At 33.7% G+C, this 19628-nt stretch overlaps 1 protein-coding gene across 5 annotated transcripts in view; it reads right to left on the bottom strand.

The window, feature by feature from the left end:
- Positions 1–19628, bottom strand: part of Rdx (radixin) — a 79315-nt gene that overhangs the window by 36046 nt on the left and 23641 nt on the right. For 4 of the 5 annotated variants that reach the window (XM_010610649.3, XM_010610650.3, XM_033764314.1 and 1 more), the window contains 7 exons: positions 16380–16463; positions 11955–12050; positions 10911–11185; positions 7410–7493; positions 7054–7200; positions 4835–4931; positions 3731–3894 (listed from right to left, as the gene is read on the bottom strand). In XM_010610649.3, coding sequence (XP_010608951.1) covers positions 3731–3894; positions 4835–4931; positions 7054–7200; positions 7410–7493; positions 10911–11185; positions 11955–12050; positions 16380–16463 — 947 coding nt within the window. Of the gene's footprint in view, positions 1–3730; positions 3895–4834; positions 4932–7053; positions 7201–7409; positions 7494–10910; positions 11186–11954; positions 12051–16379; positions 16464–19628 lie in introns of those variants that run through there. The other variant, XM_010610652.2, reaches the window with a different exon arrangement.

Genomic DNA, 19628 nt, shown 5'->3' on the forward strand with positions numbered 1-19628 from the left:
GAAGGCCCAAGCACGGTAATTTTTGAGTAATAAAATGGGCAAAAACTCCTTTCTACAACATGGTGTCTGCCACCTGAGGATACTGGTTGATTAACCTACTCAAACCAATTCTAAACTCTTCACAGTGACATCCAATGCTGCTACAAGATAACCTAAGATAGCTATCTTTTTCTCCTAGTACGAAAGCACTTCTCGAAGACTCATAGTATAAATGACACCTCAAGACATAAAGGTTACAATCATTCAAAACCTTACAAGTCTAGCTCTGGTATATATGGCCCATTCTGGGGATGGGTGCGCTGGTTTTATTTAGCTTTTCTCCACTGATGTTTCATTTGCTCTGCAGGAATGAAGAGGACAGAGATGCGGACAAAGAAAAAAGACTAAATGGAACCTAACCATAATCAAATTGAAGGAAAAAATTACATTCCTACTGAAACATGGAATAAGTATAGAGCAGACATTTAACCTGATAAGGAGTCTCACATCTTAACTCTTCCGCCTATTACCATCACTAGTTAATACTTCATTCAACACACATGCCTTCAGCTCTCTGCCTCACTTAGTGATAGTTTTTGCAGACCTGTCTTATCTCAGTGATAAAACTGGAAGATCTTGCTTCTCCCCAGCATCTTGCTCACTGGTTCCTTGGCAGCATGCCATGCATATTTCTTTTCTTTTCTTTTTCTTTTTCTTTTTTTTTTTTTTTTTTTTTTTGGTACCGGGGATTGAACTCCAGTCCTTGCACTTGCCAGGCAGGCAAGAGAACCACTGAGTTAAATCCCTGGCCCCATGCCATGCATATTCTTAGCTCTACACATTTGTTAATGCTGGCTTCCTCTTTGGAACATATCTTCCTTACTTTCTAACCTTCAAGCCTTGGTCAAGTCCTGCTCACCACCCCCCAGAAACTTATGATTATATTTTTATTCAAAGTTTGAGTTTGGTAATACTCATTTCAACCCAGTTCTGTTTCAAAGACATAAATACTATTAGAATACTATCTGTATTAACGTGCAAAAATATACTAGAATACTTTTCAAAGAATATCAAATGGACCTAATTACATTTTCTTAAGAACTAATACATTGCTCAGACTATTAAATAATTACAACAGCTACTATTTTATATATAACAGGTCTTTTGCTAAGTTGTGTCATTACTTCTTACAAAAACCTTTGAAGGTAAGAATATTTTCCTATAAAGAGCAAAAAAAAAAAAAAAAAAAAAACTAGTTACAAGGCTTGTTTTCTTTGTGCCATTACACACAATCTCTCACAGCTAACCTACCACTAGCATGTGGGTATCTGGTTCTAAATTATAAACTTGAGGCTTTCATTTTTAAATTTTGGTAAAATTTTAGCCATATAAAACGTATTTTATTTTGATAAAAATATGGTCTAGGACTATAATGATCAACTACTACAGTTTAAGATCATTTTCAAAAAAGAACGATAGCCAGGGATTTAAGCTCAAGTGGTGCTGCCACCTGCCTGCCAAGCTCAAGGACCCAAGTTCAATCCCCAGTACCAAAAAAAAGGCCACATATACCAACATACTGAAGGAAAAAGGCTTCTTTTCTTTCTTTGGTACCAGGGAACGAACTCAGGCCCTTGTGCTTGCCAGGCAGGCGGCTGAACCACTGAGCCAAATTCCTGGCCCCAAGGTTTCCTTTCTGACCTTTCCCTATCACTAGGTCTTGCTCCAGAGAGTCAAACAGCACACCTTTGAGTGTTTTCCCAAATATGTCTGCTGGTTACTTTGCCAGACTTTGTTAGTGAGCCTGACCAAAATGTTTCTACAGCTGCCACTTCTCTCTCAGACCTGTAAAGCCAGAAATACCCGAAGACTTAGTATATCAATCACTAGGTAGCAAGGATAATAAAATTAGTGAATTCCTTCTCCGTATAAAGCAGTCAATAAATGCTTATGATGAAAAGTTGTAAAATCTATCCAAGAGAGGAACTGTAGATTATTTAAACCAAAGGAGAAACTTAAGTCTGTTTAGGCCTTACAGTAAAATACAGCACAATCACTATATGGCACTAATTAAGCCACAGCACTCTGTGCTAAGAAATAAAAGACATGAACAATAAGGTAAGTAATACATCAACATTATGGACAAAGAAACAGTCGAGACATCATCTGGCGTAGGTGTGAAATAAAGGAACTGCACAAAAACTAACTTTTCACAGAACTCATGACATTGTAGAAGATTTTAAACAGACAAGGTAAGCTTTAAGGAAATGATTTGAAAAATGACTAAGGCCGGGAGTGGTGGCTCACATCTCTGATCCCAGCACTCAGGAGGCTGAGGCAGGAAGACTGCTGTGAGTTTGAGGCCAACCTAGACTACATAGTGAGTTCAAGGCAAGCCTAAATTATAAAAGCCAAACTGTCTCAAAAAAACAAAAAACAAAAAACTGTAAGAATGCAAAGAAAATAAATTACAATAAAGAATTTTTAAAACCCAAAAGAAGTGCCTAGGGAGTGCTGCTTATAAAGTATACAAGACTGTAAAACTGGAACCACAATGTAACTGAAGGACACAAGAGAGCAATAAAAAAGGACAAAGCCCAAAGTAACAATCCAATTGAGTTTCTCTGATATCAGTTTTTATATAGGCATCAAGCGTGTCTGTAATGTTAAGTCAGAGGCTCTAGAGCAATCTGAGTTAATATTACAAAAGAAATAAAATTAATGCCTGAATTACTATAAAATTTTAAAAACACATACAAAGAGTAGAAGGTTTATAAGAAGCAGCAGCCCTATTAAATTACTAGAAACAAATCATGTAATTTCTACTATGTTTGAAATATGTACATTTACTCTCAATATTGGGTTTGTTTTTAAAAAACTTATTCCTGGGCCAGGGATTTAGCTCAGTAGTTCTCAGTAGTTGTGCTTTGCAAACACAAGGTCCCAAAAGTTCAATCTCTACCCCTCCAAAAAATAAAAACAAACAAACAAAAAAACCCTATTCCTCTTTTGTTCTATAAAGACTTCAAGGATGGTTAGAAATCTTTTTTAAATAAAACATGAGGTCGAAATTAGTCCAGAATCAGATTTGGGAGTTATATTATTAAACCCAGTAATATGGTTCCAAGGCCCATAAAGATTTTATTCAGTATCATTTCTTTTTAGGGCCGGGGATTTAACTCAGTGGTTCTGCTGCCTGCCTCGCAAGTGCAAAGATCTGAGTTTGATCCCTGGTACCAAAAACAAAACAAAAAATATAATTTCATTTTTAAAATTCTCAATTCTAATATATTATTTAGTATTTTAAGTCCAAGAGTCCAAAAATCTCAGTAGCTTTAGCAAACATTACTGTTTTTCTACTCTACACAGTGACTTTTCAGTTGAGTTCTGTATCACTAATATTGTTTCAATGTGTTTCAGCTCATTTATATTCTGCAAAATTAAGAGTCACAAACAAAACCAACTGAAATTTTCTAACTAAAGGCTGTCAGTAAAAAGCATGTATGACAAAAGAAAAGCACATCTGTGAAGTTATGAAAAAGTATTTTCTCAGAAATACCTGTCAAAGATTTCTACCTTGAAAATGATACATATTCATTTTAAAAGAGGACAGTGCAATAATATGTTCAGTTTTAATACATGAAAGTAAAGTAAAAATATCTAAAATTAGGGCACTTAATGAAACTGAGCAGTCTTACGTTTTAAATAGCCTACTCCCATCAATGTAAAATGAAAGGTTATAAATTCATACCTTTCCAACTGCTTCTGGTGTTTCTCCTCCCTAGCCTGAGCCTTCATCTGTTGCACTTCAATGGTATCAGGCTTTCTCCTTCGCATGTATAGTTCATGGTTTCCCATACATAAGGCCAAAATCCGCTTATTGATTCTCAAACGAGGTGCATAAAAAACAAAATCCTAAACATAAAACATTCTGAATTTAAAATCTCAAAGATAATGTCTTCCATAACAATTTACTAAACATCAACATTAGGAACAAATTGTCATATATGCATGTTTTAGAAGTCATTAAATCGTAACTCCATTTCAGTATGACACTTTCATGTAATCAATTTCTCACCCCACTTACACCTCGTTTTGTAACGAGAGGTTAATATCTTATCCTCAGTACATTTATGTTATGTACTTGTTTTTCTTCACCTAAATAACTATGAACAACATCTACACCTCAGAGGTCTTTATTTGCTTTAAAAATGCCACAGTCGTCAAAATAGTTCCTTGTTCTAGCTTTTTAACCTAGGAATATTTTCCAAGTTTTTGTAATTTCAATCCACAGAGACAGTATCTAGAGTAAATTTTTGACACTAGATAAATTTTAAGTATATATTCAAATAAAACCCAAAGCTTCAAGTTATAAAAATAAAAGTTCATGCCAGGTTTGATGGCACATGCCTGTAACCCCAGCACCTAGAATGCAGAAGCAGGAAGATCATTTCAAAGTCAAGGCCAGCCTGGACTACATAGTGAGTTCAAAGCCAGCCTGAACTACACAGACTGTCTCAAAATCTCAAATGAACAAATTAATTTGTACTGCAAAACTGTAAAGAGTTAATTTAGAATGGGGCTACTTTCCACTATATTCAAGCAACCAATAAATAAAATTTTCAAAACTGCTTCTTAGCAATGGCGATTGTTCACCTAATATTACTTCGTAAATGAATCTCAGCTAAAATGATTCTTATATGTTGCAGAAACTTTTAAGATCTTATATCTTTCAATAACTTATTTTATCATAGAATGTTTCTCAGAATCAGTTCAATAAATGGTCATTCTTCAAGCAGTATCACAGGAAAGCAGCAAAATTTAAAGTACACATAAAACAAAAATTTCTACTTACAGGTGCCTTTTTGTCTATTGGCTTTATAACAAATTTTTTGTCATTAAATGAAATATTTCTGATTTCACTCCAGGGAAAGCCAATTTTAGGTGTTAACCTTAAAGAAATAAGAGTGTATCCCATAATTAAACGCAAGAAAATAGTACAAAAAAATTAGTAACTTTCTGGGGCCAGCTTATCAGACCATAATCCTAGATTTTCAAAATATATTAACTTATATAGTCACTCAAAAGAAATCTAATAAACACATAATACCCATTCAAATATTTCATAAACGTGTTATGACTCTTTAAAAGCATTATTATTATTTTCCTAAAGTTACCTAGGAAAAACCATCTGGCAAGTGATATAGAAATAAACCTTTTAGAGTTATTTAGCACTAGTTCTACTTAATTGGGGGGTGTAGTTACCAGGGATGAACTCAGGACCTTGTGTTTGGGAGGCAGGCATAGTGCTGTTCTACTTAATTTTTTTTTTTTGTACCAGGGATCAAACTTGGGCCTTTGCGCTTGTGAGACAGGCACTGGAACCACTGAGCTAAATCCCCAGATGTGCTCTACTTAATTTTTATTGTTTGGTCTCAAACTAGTACAACTATCAGTCTAAACTATGTTTTAGAAGGAAGAAAAAAACACCAGGTCATTGTAACTTCTCATGTAGATTCTGGACATAAATTACTCAATTATTTCCTCTACTTAATTTTAAAAAGGTTTGGATATATAAAGATGCTAAATTTTCAATAAATCTGAAAAGGATTAATTTCATAGTATATGAATTATATCAATAAAAAGTTTTAAACATTCACTTATATGAATGGCTGGATAAATGACAGAGTTAGAACCCAAACTCTTATGACTATGTAATACCCTCTTTTTACCATCGTACTCACAAAGATATAATCAGATTGGAATAAGTAAGTAATTCTGTTGCTGCTTATTATAGTTTTTTGATTCAGACTATTATTTCACTGTGTATTCATCAAATGCCTCACCATCACCTCCTAATCACAAGAGTGAAAACTGTGACAGCTACAGTGGCCAAAGATATTTTTCAGTCAGACTTCTGATAAAGCAAGAGTCTCTACCTATTTAAAGTACTTTTAATGCTTCAGCAAACAGGTCACATAACACAGCAAATTATTTTTTCTAAAGAAAACATTCTTTACTCAATATGCATGTGATATACTTTCTTAGGATGGCCAATGAGATAAATCAAAGTAACCTGCTTAAAAAGGAAGATACAGAAACACAGTACTTTTAAAGTAATAAATACTACATTTATGTGCTACTTTTAAAGAAATTCTAAAACAAGTGCCTCATATAATTTTCGAAACAAGTTTTCTGAGATGATCCTGGAAATCAACACACATATTATAAAAAGTCCATAAAAATTAGTCTTAAAATGAATTTTAAAAAAGGCTTTACTGGTACAAACTTGACTGCTTTTGTGGTCTGATAATAGGAGGAAGTATAAAAAACTACTTATTTTTAAAAGGGGCTATAAGAATTCGTATATTTTATATAGTTTTATTACATAATAGTGTTTATATTTAGCATATATGTATGTATACTAAAGTACTGAATTTCACATTATATATAAAGTAGTAAGCCATTCAATTGCAAAATACAGCTACACTGTTCACCATGCTTAATATAGGGATATTCTACTGATGTTCAAAATTATTCAAAACAACTTGATATATGTTTTTAAAAATTGTGCTCTATTAACTTCATTTTCCCATTGCTTCTGGTTTCTTATATACATTAACTTCAATCTCAACCTATTTTTGTCAGGCATAATAAAATGTAAGGAATAGTTTTTAACCTACTAAGGGAATCTTTTATTAAAATTTTGGCAGTACTGGGGGGGGGGATCAAACCCAGAGATAGGCAAGTGGTCTGCTACCACTGAACTATACCCCAAGCTCTGAGGGAAAAGATTTTAACTAAGTTACTAAACATAACTGCCAGAAAGAAGCGAACTTCAAATAAAAGTATCATCCTACTTGATGAATATGCTAAGAAGTAGAATTTGAAACTGCAAAGTGCTAACAAGAAAATGGAAATACAGTTCCTAACCGTCAGCGACATTAACAAATCTTTTAATGTGAGGGAAAACTACAAAGGGTAATCTAGAAATAACTTTTACAAACAACATAATGTGTAAACCATTTAGATCAGTGAGTAAAGAGTAGTTTACTGAGCAGCTAATTTACTTACTTGTCATCATGCTCATAAATATTCAGACCCAAAGCATCAACACCTAGCCACAATTCAGTACCCTTTTTATTTTTTATTTCAAAATAGTTGACACCATACATTTCTAGATCTTGTGCAATCTTCAAGTATTCCATCATTGAATCTTCCCTGTTGAAATAAAGGTAAAGATATTTAAGTATCTAAACAGTAAAAGTGGGAAAATACCCCTGAACTACAATTTAGTGCTTTTTTACATTTATTCATACAAGTAAAATGATTCTATAGTGATAATCTGATGTAATACTAAATATCAGAACTTTAAAAAATAAAAATAATTTTAACATGAAAAAATACATACAAAACAGTCACCCAACTACCTTAGCATTCCTCTATGTTCTTCATGCCAGTTTTGTATTCTTTCTTCCCACTGTTCTTTTGTCAGTTTGTGTTGTTCTAAAACACTAAAAGAGGGGGGGAAAATCTGTAATACCTTTATGATTCAAAATTCTTTTAAAAGTTTAGAACTATTTTGTTAATTTGGCTGTGGTGGTTGTCATGCGAATCAATATACATGGTAAAAATTGCAGAGAACTAATAAATACAATGACTGCATGTGAAATTGATGAAATATGAATGAGTGGATTGTGTCAATGTCATATCTTGATTCCAACAATGAAGTACACTTATACAATATGTTATCATTTTAAAAGGCTGGGAGAAGGGTACATGCAATTCTATCATTTTTTAATAATATCTGAGCCTGGCGTGGTGGCCCACACCCATGATTCCAGAACTTGGAAGGTTGAAGCAGGAGGATTGCAACGAGTTTGGGGCCAGCCAGGGCTAAACAGAGAGCTAGCCTGAACTACACAGCAAATCCCTGTCTCAAAACCAAATAAAAATATATATGAAAAATAGCATTTGAATCTATAACTACCTCAAAGTAAAACTAGATAACTTGAATTACTTTAAGTAATACAGCTTTAATTATAGCTACTGTAAAGACAGTTTATAGGAATTCAAGTATTTGCAATGAATAAATAAACTGAACCAAAAAATGACTTTCTTTTTGTTATCGTTGTGTGGGGGGTTAGAACAGGATGTCACTGTGTAGTTCAGGCTGGCCTCAAACATACAGGACACTACCACGCCTGGACTGGCTTTCCCATTTTTAATATAGAAAATTAAAGGATAGAAAACCACAATTCTTGGGCCCAATTACCCCTCAAATTATATTCTAGTTTCTTTTGTATTCTCCCAGTGTTCATTACTCAAATGTAACAAATACAATCATTCTTATTTTCTGTATTTTAACACAAAATCAAGAAAGTCAGCATGCTGACACTTTACTACTCTACACAGTACAGATCATTAATTTTAAGTCTTTGTACCATATAACTGTTTACTTGTCTTTAGTAATAAACCCTTAGATCCTACTTTATCAATAGCAAAAGCTATGGTATTAAAGTACTGTTGTTTTACTTAGTAAAAATTGTCATGAAACCCAGGGATTTCTTGTCCATATAGAAAAATCTTAAAGATGGACTCTTCCCTGAACAAATTATATACAACTTTTTTTAAGGAAGTCTGATCATTATGCTTTTATTATACAGTGTTATCTTCTCTATGCATCTAATTTTAAGATCTTACTTTTGGAGAGAAGAATTTGTCCCTGCACTTATGTTTTCTCCTGTCTGTATACTCTCCAGCTGTCTTACCTCAGATTCATTAAGAAGCATGCATTTAGTTTCAGAAGCATCACCTAGGGTAGCCAACTGCTCATCATATGGCCAGTGGTAGCACTGGAGAAGTACTCCATAACGCATAAATGTGTCATTCTCCCAATTTTTGAAGGAAAAAGTATAGAAATCCATACCTTTTTACCCCTAGAGTATTCTTTTTCAGAACCAAACTTCTTCTAAGGATTGTCCACATTCACTAAACATAATTTTATACCTGCCATCCAGTGCCCCCAGTCCACCATGATGTGGCTTCTATCTGAAATACAATCTATTGAAACCACTCTTACTAATATGACTACCAATTTCTAATTTCAACAGATACTTAGATACTACCTGACAGTGCTGACCACATTCTCTCCTTAAAACATTCTTTTACCTTGGCTTCCATGATGTAACACTCCACTAATACTACTTTGAATCACTGGTCATTTTATATAGGGGCCTCTCTCTTCTTCCGCACTTAAAAACTAAAAACTGAAGTCGAACATCTGTCCTATAGTCACTACTTACTCCACTCACTACTTTAAAAAAAAATGTGAGATAAGTGGGCACATCACAGTAGCTCTAGTACTTCAAAGGTTGAGGCAAGATCTCCTAAGCCCAGGAATTCGAGTTCAGCATGGACAACTTAGTAAGATCCTACATCAAAGCAAACAAACAAAAAAAGCAAAGACAAAGGATTTTGAGTTTGAGTAATATCAAAACCAGAAAACTATTTCTAGTTTGTCCATAACTCATGTTGAGGCTTTGTCCCCAATATAATAGCACTGATAGGTGATGGGACCTTTAAGAACTTGTACTTAGAAGAGTAAAAACCTCTTTCCAGGTTCCAAAACAAAGATCTCAATGTTTTTGTTTTTGTTTTTTGCGGTACCGGGAATGGCACTCAGGACCTTGAGCTTGCTAGGCAGGTGCCATGCCAGTGAGCTAAATAAATCCCTAACCCTTAATGTACTTTTTAATATCAGAAACATGTAGTTACCAGAGTTTAACAACTTAGATTTAAAAATATATCTGACAGGGGTGAAGGGAAGGCAGGGCTAAGGGGAAAAAATGAGAACCAAGATCTGTCATGTAAAGCTACAAGATCCCAATGATGAATGTAACTATACTGTATACCTAAAATGAACCAATAAACTCAATGAGAAAAACTTAAAATATATCTGAAAGTACAACTTCTAGATTTCACAAATAATATCAAATAATATTTTATCATACGTCACAGTTAAAATTGTAAACCATTCAGTTTATGAATTGTATTCACAAACTGGATGCCAGGCAGAAGAGAATTATTATCCTAACTGCACATTTAGTTACTGAAGCTCAGAAATTTTAGGCTTTATACTCAAGGTCATGTAAGTAGCAAAGGGTAGAATCAAATCCCCTTTCTATGACTTGATAAAGAGGTAGTTCAACACTGCAGACTGGAACATAGCCTATTAAGACTGAAAACCTGGTTTAAAAAGCCTTTTCAAAGGGCAGGGGATTTAGCTCTGGTTCTGCAGCCTGCCTCCCAAGCACAAAGACCCAAGTTCAATCTTAGGTACCCAAAAAAAAAGCCTTTTCAAAAACTTTAAAACAGGTGGGTAAGGTGCCACAGGCCTATAATCCTATAAACTCTGGGAGGTGGAGACAGGGAGAACCCACTTAGTGGGACCCTTTCGCAAAAGGAAAAAAGGGAGCGAGGGAGGGGTGTATGGCCAGGGGGGCGCTAGGGATGTATCTCAGTGTGAGGGCACTGGGTTCCATCTCTAGTACAAACAAAACAAACAAACAAAACATCTATGGAGGAAATATAGTCTGCCACATTATTTTCAGAAGCATTTATTAAACATGTATCTGCCTGTTTAACAATTCTTACTAAGCAACAACTAACATCCTTCCTCAAGCCCAAAACATCAATGCCTCCTTACTGCCCATCTTACAGAAATCAGGAGAGAAGAAAATCAACATTAGGCAATTACAGAACATATAAATCTATGTAGTGGCTAGGTAATGATTTTTAAAAATATACTTGATGAGAAAATCTACTTTCTGAGACTTAAGTCTTGGGGGGAGGGCACACATTTTTTTAAATTTAGAAATTTCTGGTATAAAGTTTTCAGAGAATATAACTTAAAGGCACATTTCACTTACCGCTGGGGTAGTAGTCTATCATTAGCCAGATAGCCTGGTTTATGAATTTCTTTATTATAATCTCCATACTTGGCTTGGACAGCATAGGAAGCCAAAAGAACTGCAGTTTCTGGTGGGCAATATATCTCATCATTTAAGATGGCTTCTTTAACTTGCAAGAAGAAAAGTCTTTGAGTTATTTCTTGAATTAATTCTTCAGAGACATCTTCAGGAAAAAATTTAGCTCTAAATTTGAACTGTAAGGGATTTTCCTTTTTAACATCTTGCTGTGTCACCTAGAATAATAATTTCAAGTATAATCAACAAAAATCTTAAATTCACAATAACTGAATCTATTCTTATCAAATTTTTTGGAAAAAAGTAGAAGGTAAATTAAAAGATGCTAAGTCAGTAAGTAATACTATGTAAAACTGTAAATCGTCAAATACAAGTGTAAGGAAAAAAATGCTATATTCATTTATAGTGGAAAACTTCTCTTCACATCCTTGAGAAGCTCATCCTGTGGATTTTTTTTTTTTTTTTTGTACTAGGGATTAAACCCAGTGCTTTAACAGTGAGCTACATATCCCAGCCCTTTTATTAATTTTTATTTTGAGAGACGGTCTTGCTAAATTTCCCAGATTGGGCTCAAACTTGCAATACCTCTCAGAGGGCTGGGTTTATAGTCCTGCACCACCATGCCTGGCTTTATCCTATACATGTTTAAATTGAGGTGCAAGTATTTAGTTACGCCATTTTTAGTACTTGCCTGGAAACAGTGTTTCTTATATGCTAAGTTTTCAAGTAGAAAAAAAATGAGCATATCTTTCTCTAAGATGAAAAGTGGGCCAGGGATGTAGGTTAGCAGGACAGCACTTGCCTGGCAAGTGAGAGGGTCTGAGTTCAATTCTGCTACAAAAAAAAAAAAAAAAAGATGAAAAGCTGATAGTGCTTAAATGCATTAAAAGACACAACACCTTGTAAAAGGCTCAGAATTAGTCAGACCTTTAGCTTTTCTAGCTCAAATTTATAACTTCAAATACAAGTTAATTTGATTATACGAACCTTTTTATTTAGTTTAAGCCATGTAGAATAACCTTTGCTATCAACATACTGCAGCCCAAAAAACCAGACCTCTCGCAAACCAACTGTTTTTACCACCTAGAAAACAAAAAAGTTCAATATTCACATTATAACTAGGTAACTAACACTAACAGCAAAAAGAAAAGGCCTTTCCTAAACAACATATTCAATAAACATTTCTGAAAACTTAAATTCAAATGTTTTTTATTTTTGGTCAGGGTCTCATTTTGTTACAGGTTGGCATTGAACTTGTGACCCTCATGGCTCAGCCTTGTAGAGTGCTGGGATTATAGATTACAGGTGTACACTACCATGCCTGGCTTAAATACAGATTTTCTATTCTCAATTTCGTAGTGTCACTTTAATCTTATCTGAATTTTTGTATCATCTTCTTACTTCCCATCACAGCATCAACAATTAACAACTTAGAAGAATATAAAGTTGACATGATCCTACATCCTTCTTTCAATTTACCCCTACAAATACAATACTTAGGCAAACAGTATCATGTTGGTACTAAGAGATCTGATACAGTCTATGTCTTACCTAATTGAGCAGAACACCATTTTTAGAACATGTCATAAATTTCACCCTTTTATATCTTTGCTCATGCTTCTCTCCCTCTGCCTAGAATATTACTTCTGTACTTTTATCACCTGTTGTACGCTTTATTCTTCAAGACCCACTCAAATAATATGACTTCTGCGAATAAAGTTCTATCATCCAGATAAAATCACTTGTTTCCTCATGGTCCCAATGTACTGTACTTTTTTACTGCTTAAAATATGCATTCTATCCTATCACCATTACCTGTGTTACTCATAGATATTTGTTCTCCTTTATTATATAACACTTAGAAATAGAGATACTATTTTATTTGTCTTAATATTCATGTCTTCTTCTACAATTATAATCCTGTGGTAGGCACTCAAAAGTAGCAGAGTAAATAAAGTGGTGGAGCCAGTATATATAACCCAACACTGTACCCACACTTAACAAAAGTCTATGTTAAAAGAATAAGACAAACTGTATTTTAAAAGCATGGAAAATAAGCCAAGGGAAGTGACCTTATCAATATTTAGAAAGTTTTACAAAAAAAATTAATATCAGTTCTTAATGATAAATATTCTTATTTTTTAAAAAATCTCAAAATATTGCACCTGTGTACCTATGTAACTTCTTTTCAGAGGATTCAGCCTGCTGCTGGCCTTACTTATCTACTTGCCAGCTTATCCACACACACACTCCAAGCAAGGTAAAACTGTTTAGATTCTTCCATTTGAACCAAGGGAAGTTATCGGAAACAGAATATGGTTAAAGAATTACTACAAGCCTGTAACAGATAACAATACTTAATAATCTCTAGACTATCATATATAATGTGAATGTAGCTGTGAATAAAACTATTAAATACTGTTCCATGCACTTTACATGGATTCTCATTTAATTCTGAAAAATAACCCTCAGAGAGCAATGTTATCATCATGCTAATCGTACAAATGACAAAAATGAGGCAGAGATGTTTCCAATATCAAATAACTGCAGCTGGGACTACAAAAGGCAGTATTACTCACTGCAAAGCCTACACACTTTAAACCACTACATGTCACTGTACAGAAGTTTCACTTTCCCTGGTATCTAAGTGAAAGTAATTCTACTTTTTTTTTCTGTGAGTTTTTTGTCCAATCATCTGAAAAATGTTTTTTTCCTCATTGAGTTTATTGGTACATTTTAGGTATACAGTACAGTTACATTCATCACTGGGATCGATGACAGGTCTTGGTTCTCATTTTTTCCCCTTACTCCTGTCCTCCCTTCCCTATTTACAAATACTTTATATGGATGCATGTTGAGGATATACTCTTAAGTATATTTATTTAAGAAATAAATAAGTCACACGTGTGTAAATATCGAATAGTTTCTCTGGTGTGAAAAACTATAATTGTATGTAAGACCCTAATGTATAATTGACAATGTGAAAAAGGAAGAAAAGGGCTAAAGATGTAGGGCAAGTGGGAAGAGTAGGGGAAAGGAAATATGGAAAAGAAAAAAATATGAGAAAATGAAAAAATGGAAATAAAGTATTAGTAATTCTACTTTTAAAAGCAAATACTTTACTTCTCAATATCTAATACTGAAAGCTCACTTGATTAATTTCGGAGTATCACATTTTGTTTGCTCAATGTGGCATTTCAATTAGTTTTGAGTACAAAAAATGCTAATTCTACTTCCATTTTAAGATATATAAATCACAAATAAAGATATATGAATATGTATGTATGTGTACACACACCTACATATGCACCAAGAGGCCTAGAATATATCAACAGAAGTAGTTTATTAGTTCACAGGCATGATGCACACAGCTATTTTACTTTTTGCTTTAAAAATTTGTCCATACATACATACATACAAAAAAAGCTTTACATCTTCCAAAAAAAACTTTATCAGGATTTTAAAATTAATTATTAGATAACCAGGAAATGAAAAACTTCTCAAAATTTTAATTTTTATTTCATCAAGTTTATATCTGTGATAGAATGGCACCTAATAAAATCAAGATGTCTAATATGTTATTACTATAATGCTAAATTGTTTTATTTTTCTTTTCTTTTCTTTTTTTTTTTTTTATCATTAAGCTGCATCTCCAGCCCTTTTTTATTTTGAGACAAGGTCTGAATAAATTGCCCAGAGTGGGCTCAAACTTTCATTATACCTTCCCGTTTTAGTTACTTTTCTCTCACTGCTAAGACAAAATGCCCAATCCAAAGTTAAAGGGGAAAGGGTTTATTTAGCTCACAGTTTGTAGAGGTTCCAGTCCATATTTGGCTGGCTCCAAGGCAATGTGGCACATGGCAGAGGGGTGTCACAGAAGAGAAACTTCATGGCACCCGCACAGTAGCAAAAGCAACAAAAAATCTTAACAGTGTCTTTCCAGACTACCAGGATTAGGAAGGTATCAAACCAATCAGTGATTTAGTAATCACATGCTCTTAATACCAGCATCACACACTACCTCTGAAAAAGCCCTATGACCACATGAAGCTTTGGGGGACATCTAGACACAAATCCTAACGCTGCCTCAGCATTCCTGAGAGTTGGGATTTTAGGCATGCACCACTGCCCTTGGTGACTTTCTCATTCAGATCAAGTTCACCAGAACATAAGACTATTATTCTCCTGCTCCTATGTAGAAGTTTCCATAAAGTTTATGTAAATGTTATCTTCCTCTAAGCCTCAAGTCATGTAAGATATTCCTCTCATAGCAACCTGTCTTTACTTTCTTACCTGGCCTCTAGGGACTGACCCCTCTCTTTTTTCTCAGTAAAATTTGATGACTTACAGCATGATAATACAGCATGACCTGAGCAGCTTAAATTTTGGAATATTTTAATAGATTATAGTAGGTCCAAACAATTAAATCAGAGTTTCTGAAAGCAGTTTCCAAGCACTGCCTTTATTTTTATTTTTCTTCAACACACATACATAAACATACACAGACACAAGACTCTTAAAGGAAAAAAAGACACGCTCAACAGTCCAAATTACTTAATATGACACATCTGACTTCCATGTCCTATCCCTTGCCTATGAAATCTTGAGCCTAGGACACCAAATTACTGTTCTATCTAGGATTTTCACCTACTCCGCTGAAGGACTATGTCAAATGTCTGTGAATCCCTTTTAGTCACCACTACAATGATTTTCACAGGAGATGGTAAAGACCTGTTGACATTATTTTTTGAAAGTCCTATCCTCCAATAACATGGATGGAACTGGAGATCATTATATTAGGTGAAGTAAGCCAGGCACAAAAAAAGAAGTACCACATATTACACATATGTGTAATATAAAAAGGCAGATCTCATAGAAACTGAGAACGGAATGATGATTACAAAAGGTTGGAGAAAGTGGGATTAGGCAGGAATGAGGAAAGGTTGATCAGTGGGTACCAAGAAAGAAGGCTGGTGTGCTACTAAGCAGAAAGGTGACTACACATAACAATAACGTACTATACATTTTAAGAGGCTACAAAAGAAAGGATTTTTAATGTTTCACCAAAAAGTAACTAAGCAGATATGTTTAACCTGATTTAAACATTATAAATTATATATACATATCCTGACATCACATTATGTACAATTTTTGTTTTGTATATTAAAATTATTTTAAAATGTAAAGTCTTATACCATAAACATAGGAATAAGAATGAATAAATATCTCTACAGCTGTTCAATTATCTGAATACATGATATGAAAAACTGTAAGTGCTATATCACCACTGGATTATCAATAAAAGTACATTATTGGATTATCAATAAAAGTATAGGAAAACACAGACACAGTAGTGTGTAACAATATCTGTATTACGGTGACATAAATTGCATGTTGCATGCTGTTAAATACCTGGTCAAAAAGTTGTTTCCCTGTTGTATTGGGCTGGATGGCAAATTCCAACTCAGCATCCATTGTAGTTACTCTTACATTGATCTATAATAAAAACAAAAGGGAAAATCATTAGGAAAGAGAATACCACTTTTTAGGTAGGAGGGATAAAATTTTTTAATTTGATTTATTTTTTTAATTAAACTGGTTCAGACTGATTTGTCACAAGCAATCAAATCTATTTGCAAAACAAAAAAGATTATGAAGCCCTCATTTAAAAATATGTAAGTATTATACATAATGGGGCACTAGACTTTCTGTGCTCTTATTTACCCCTAAACAATACTAGGAGATATGTTCATTTCTAGGGAAACTCAAAAGGTTCCCATAACTTGCCCAAGGACACAGATAGCAAATAATAGAGCAGATATTTAAACTAACTCCAAACGTCACTCACTATGCCTTTTTTCTTTCAACAAAATATCTAGAATTTAGTTTTATACTGTAAATGTATTCTTCACTTTTATAAGACATTTTACTAAAGCCCTTTTACTTGCTAGACTGTATTTTAAAAATTAATTTTCTTGTGCAAATACTATTTTAATGAGGTATCTCAAAAACAGCATGCCTTAGCAAAGTAACTTTTAGCCCAGAACAGCATCCTCACCTGTAATTCCTCCTGATGTGGTCTATTTGTAATCTATCTGTAACTTTAAACTGTAAGAACCTTAAATCAGACTTTTTATTTCCCCTTATATATCTTGGTCATTGTAACAACTACAACCTCAGCATACATTGTGGCTTTTAGCTACAATACTACTAATCAAATCTTGCAGATTCATCCTCCTTTAAAATAATATTGTTTTTATTCTTCTTTAAAACAGTATGTTACTGGAAAAATAAATACAAAGCAATACATGTATATGTTAAAAAATGAAATCCATAACTCTACCATCCAACTTAACTATGGACAAAAAATATGGTTGTATATACTGAAAAACAAATATGGTTGCATATACTGATTTGTTTATGAATTTCCCTAGACTTAACCCTCCAGCAGGTAAACACCAACCTCTATTTTGTTTCTTATTATCTTGCTTTCCTAAAACAGTTCTATCACAAATAGTAGGATCTTTGAATCAAACTGATTTTTTTTCAGCTATATAACTACAAGTTCTTGGAAATAATGTCTTTCTTGATGCAAACATTAGTTTCATAGGCATATTTACTTTATGAATATTCAACTACACACTTTTTATACATTTTAATTACAATTATCAGCACAGTAAATATACAATACACATAATTCATATTTTTTTGGTATGAACATTCTACATCAATAGTTTTCAGAAAATACACTAGTCTGATTTTTCACAATTATATTTCTAAGATTCAGTGATGTTTTATGAGTTTTATATACCCATTGTACTGCCAATGGACACTATTTCCTTTGCTATGAAAATACCTGTACACACCATAAATAATTTACAAGCATCAACATAGGAATTAAACTTTTAAAAAAAGAATAGAAAATTGGAAAATACAGAAGCAAGATGCAATCCCAGATTTCCAGCCAGCCAAAAGCAAACCCAGGGGGCAAGGAGGAAGAATAATTCAAAAGCCACCCATGTGGACTATATCAAGTGAAAACAGCAGAAGTAACAAAGCAGATGAATGAGGTTCTAGAAAAAAATCAAATCAGAAATAATTTTTCAGATAACTAAAGAGATGATGACCATAATGAAGGGCATGATTAATGAATTTAGAGAAGATACAGATTAAAAAAATACAGCCCAGGAAATGACAGAAATCAATTGAGGACAGAATATCAAATCTAGAAAACAGGATAGCAGTTAGTGATCACTAAAAGAAGTATTTCTTAAAAATAGCAAGGGACCATGAAAAAAATAATTCAACAGCTGCTAGATGATGCAAAGAGAATAATGTAAGATTGACTGGAGTCAATGAAATCAGGAGACAGATCAAATATAAAAAACCTGTTCACAGAAGTAACGGCAGAAAACTTCCCAAGCATGGAAAAAAAATCTGACATACAAATAAGTGAACTCCAATTAGAGTTCACTCGATTTATACAGCATACAGCACTCCAATTAGCCAAGATCAAAAAAATCTAACCTGGGGCCAGGTATTTAGCTCAGTGGTTCCCAAGCCCAAAGTCCTGAGTTTGATCCCAGATACAAAAAAAAAAAAATCTTAGCCCAGGCATATAGTAGTCAAGATTCTAGAAATTAAACACAAGAACATTAAAAGCTGTTAGACAAAACAAACAAGATATCTATAAAGGAAAGCCCATTAGAATTACAGTAGACATCTCAACGGGTTTCTCAACACAAACAGTTAAGTCAAGGAAACCTTGGAGTCAAGTATTTGAAGCCCTAGAAGAAAACAACCTCTAACCCAGACCGATGTAATCTGCAAAACTATCTTTCAAAATTGATGAAGACACTTTCATGACAAAGAACAACTAAAGAAATTCATAACCACCAAACCAGGCTCTACAATGTACTAAAGGATATTCTACAAAGAGGTAAGACTACAACTTCATGAACTCCAACAAAATGAATCCACTAGACAAGGCAAACAATTAAACAGAGGGGAAAGAAAGGGACCCAACAAGAAAATAACATGGCAAGAAAGTCAATATATATTACTTATAACCATCAATGTAAGTGGTCTCCATTTACCAATCAAAAGAGAGATATTAGCAGAATAGAGAAAGAAACAAGATCCAAAAATAAGCTCCATACAAGGAACACATTTAACTCAAAAAGAAATTCATAGACTGAAAGTCAAAGAATGAAAAACAATGTCCTCCATGCATCAGGAAACTAGAAAAAAAGCAAGGGTAGCTATTCTATTTGCAGACAAAAGTGGACTTCAAGCCAAGACTGATTAAGGGAAACAAAGAAGGTCACTACTTCCTTGTAAAAGAAACAATCCAAGAGAAAGAGAAAACAATCATAAATATATGTGCACCAAATACCAGCATGCCCAACTATGTAAAACAAATTATTATGGACATGAAAAATCAAATAAGCAAATAAACACTAAAACAATTGTAATGGGGAACCTCAGTAGCCCAGTGTCACAATAGATGAATCAACTAGACAACTGAACAAAAAATATCAACATGGGGCTGGGATTTAGCTCAGTGGTTCTGCCGGCTGCCTTGCAAGCACAGGGAACTGAGTTCAATCCCCAGCACAAAAAAAAAAAAAAAAAAAAAAAAAAAAAAAAATTAAAAAAAAA

The sequence above is a fragment of the Fukomys damarensis genome, unplaced genomic scaffold (genome assembly GCF_012274545.1).
Source record: "Fukomys damarensis isolate Sample0158 unplaced genomic scaffold, DMR_v1.0_HiC HiC_scaffold_16, whole genome shotgun sequence".
NCBI classification, from domain to species: domain Eukaryota; kingdom Metazoa; phylum Chordata; class Mammalia; order Rodentia; family Bathyergidae; genus Fukomys; species Fukomys damarensis.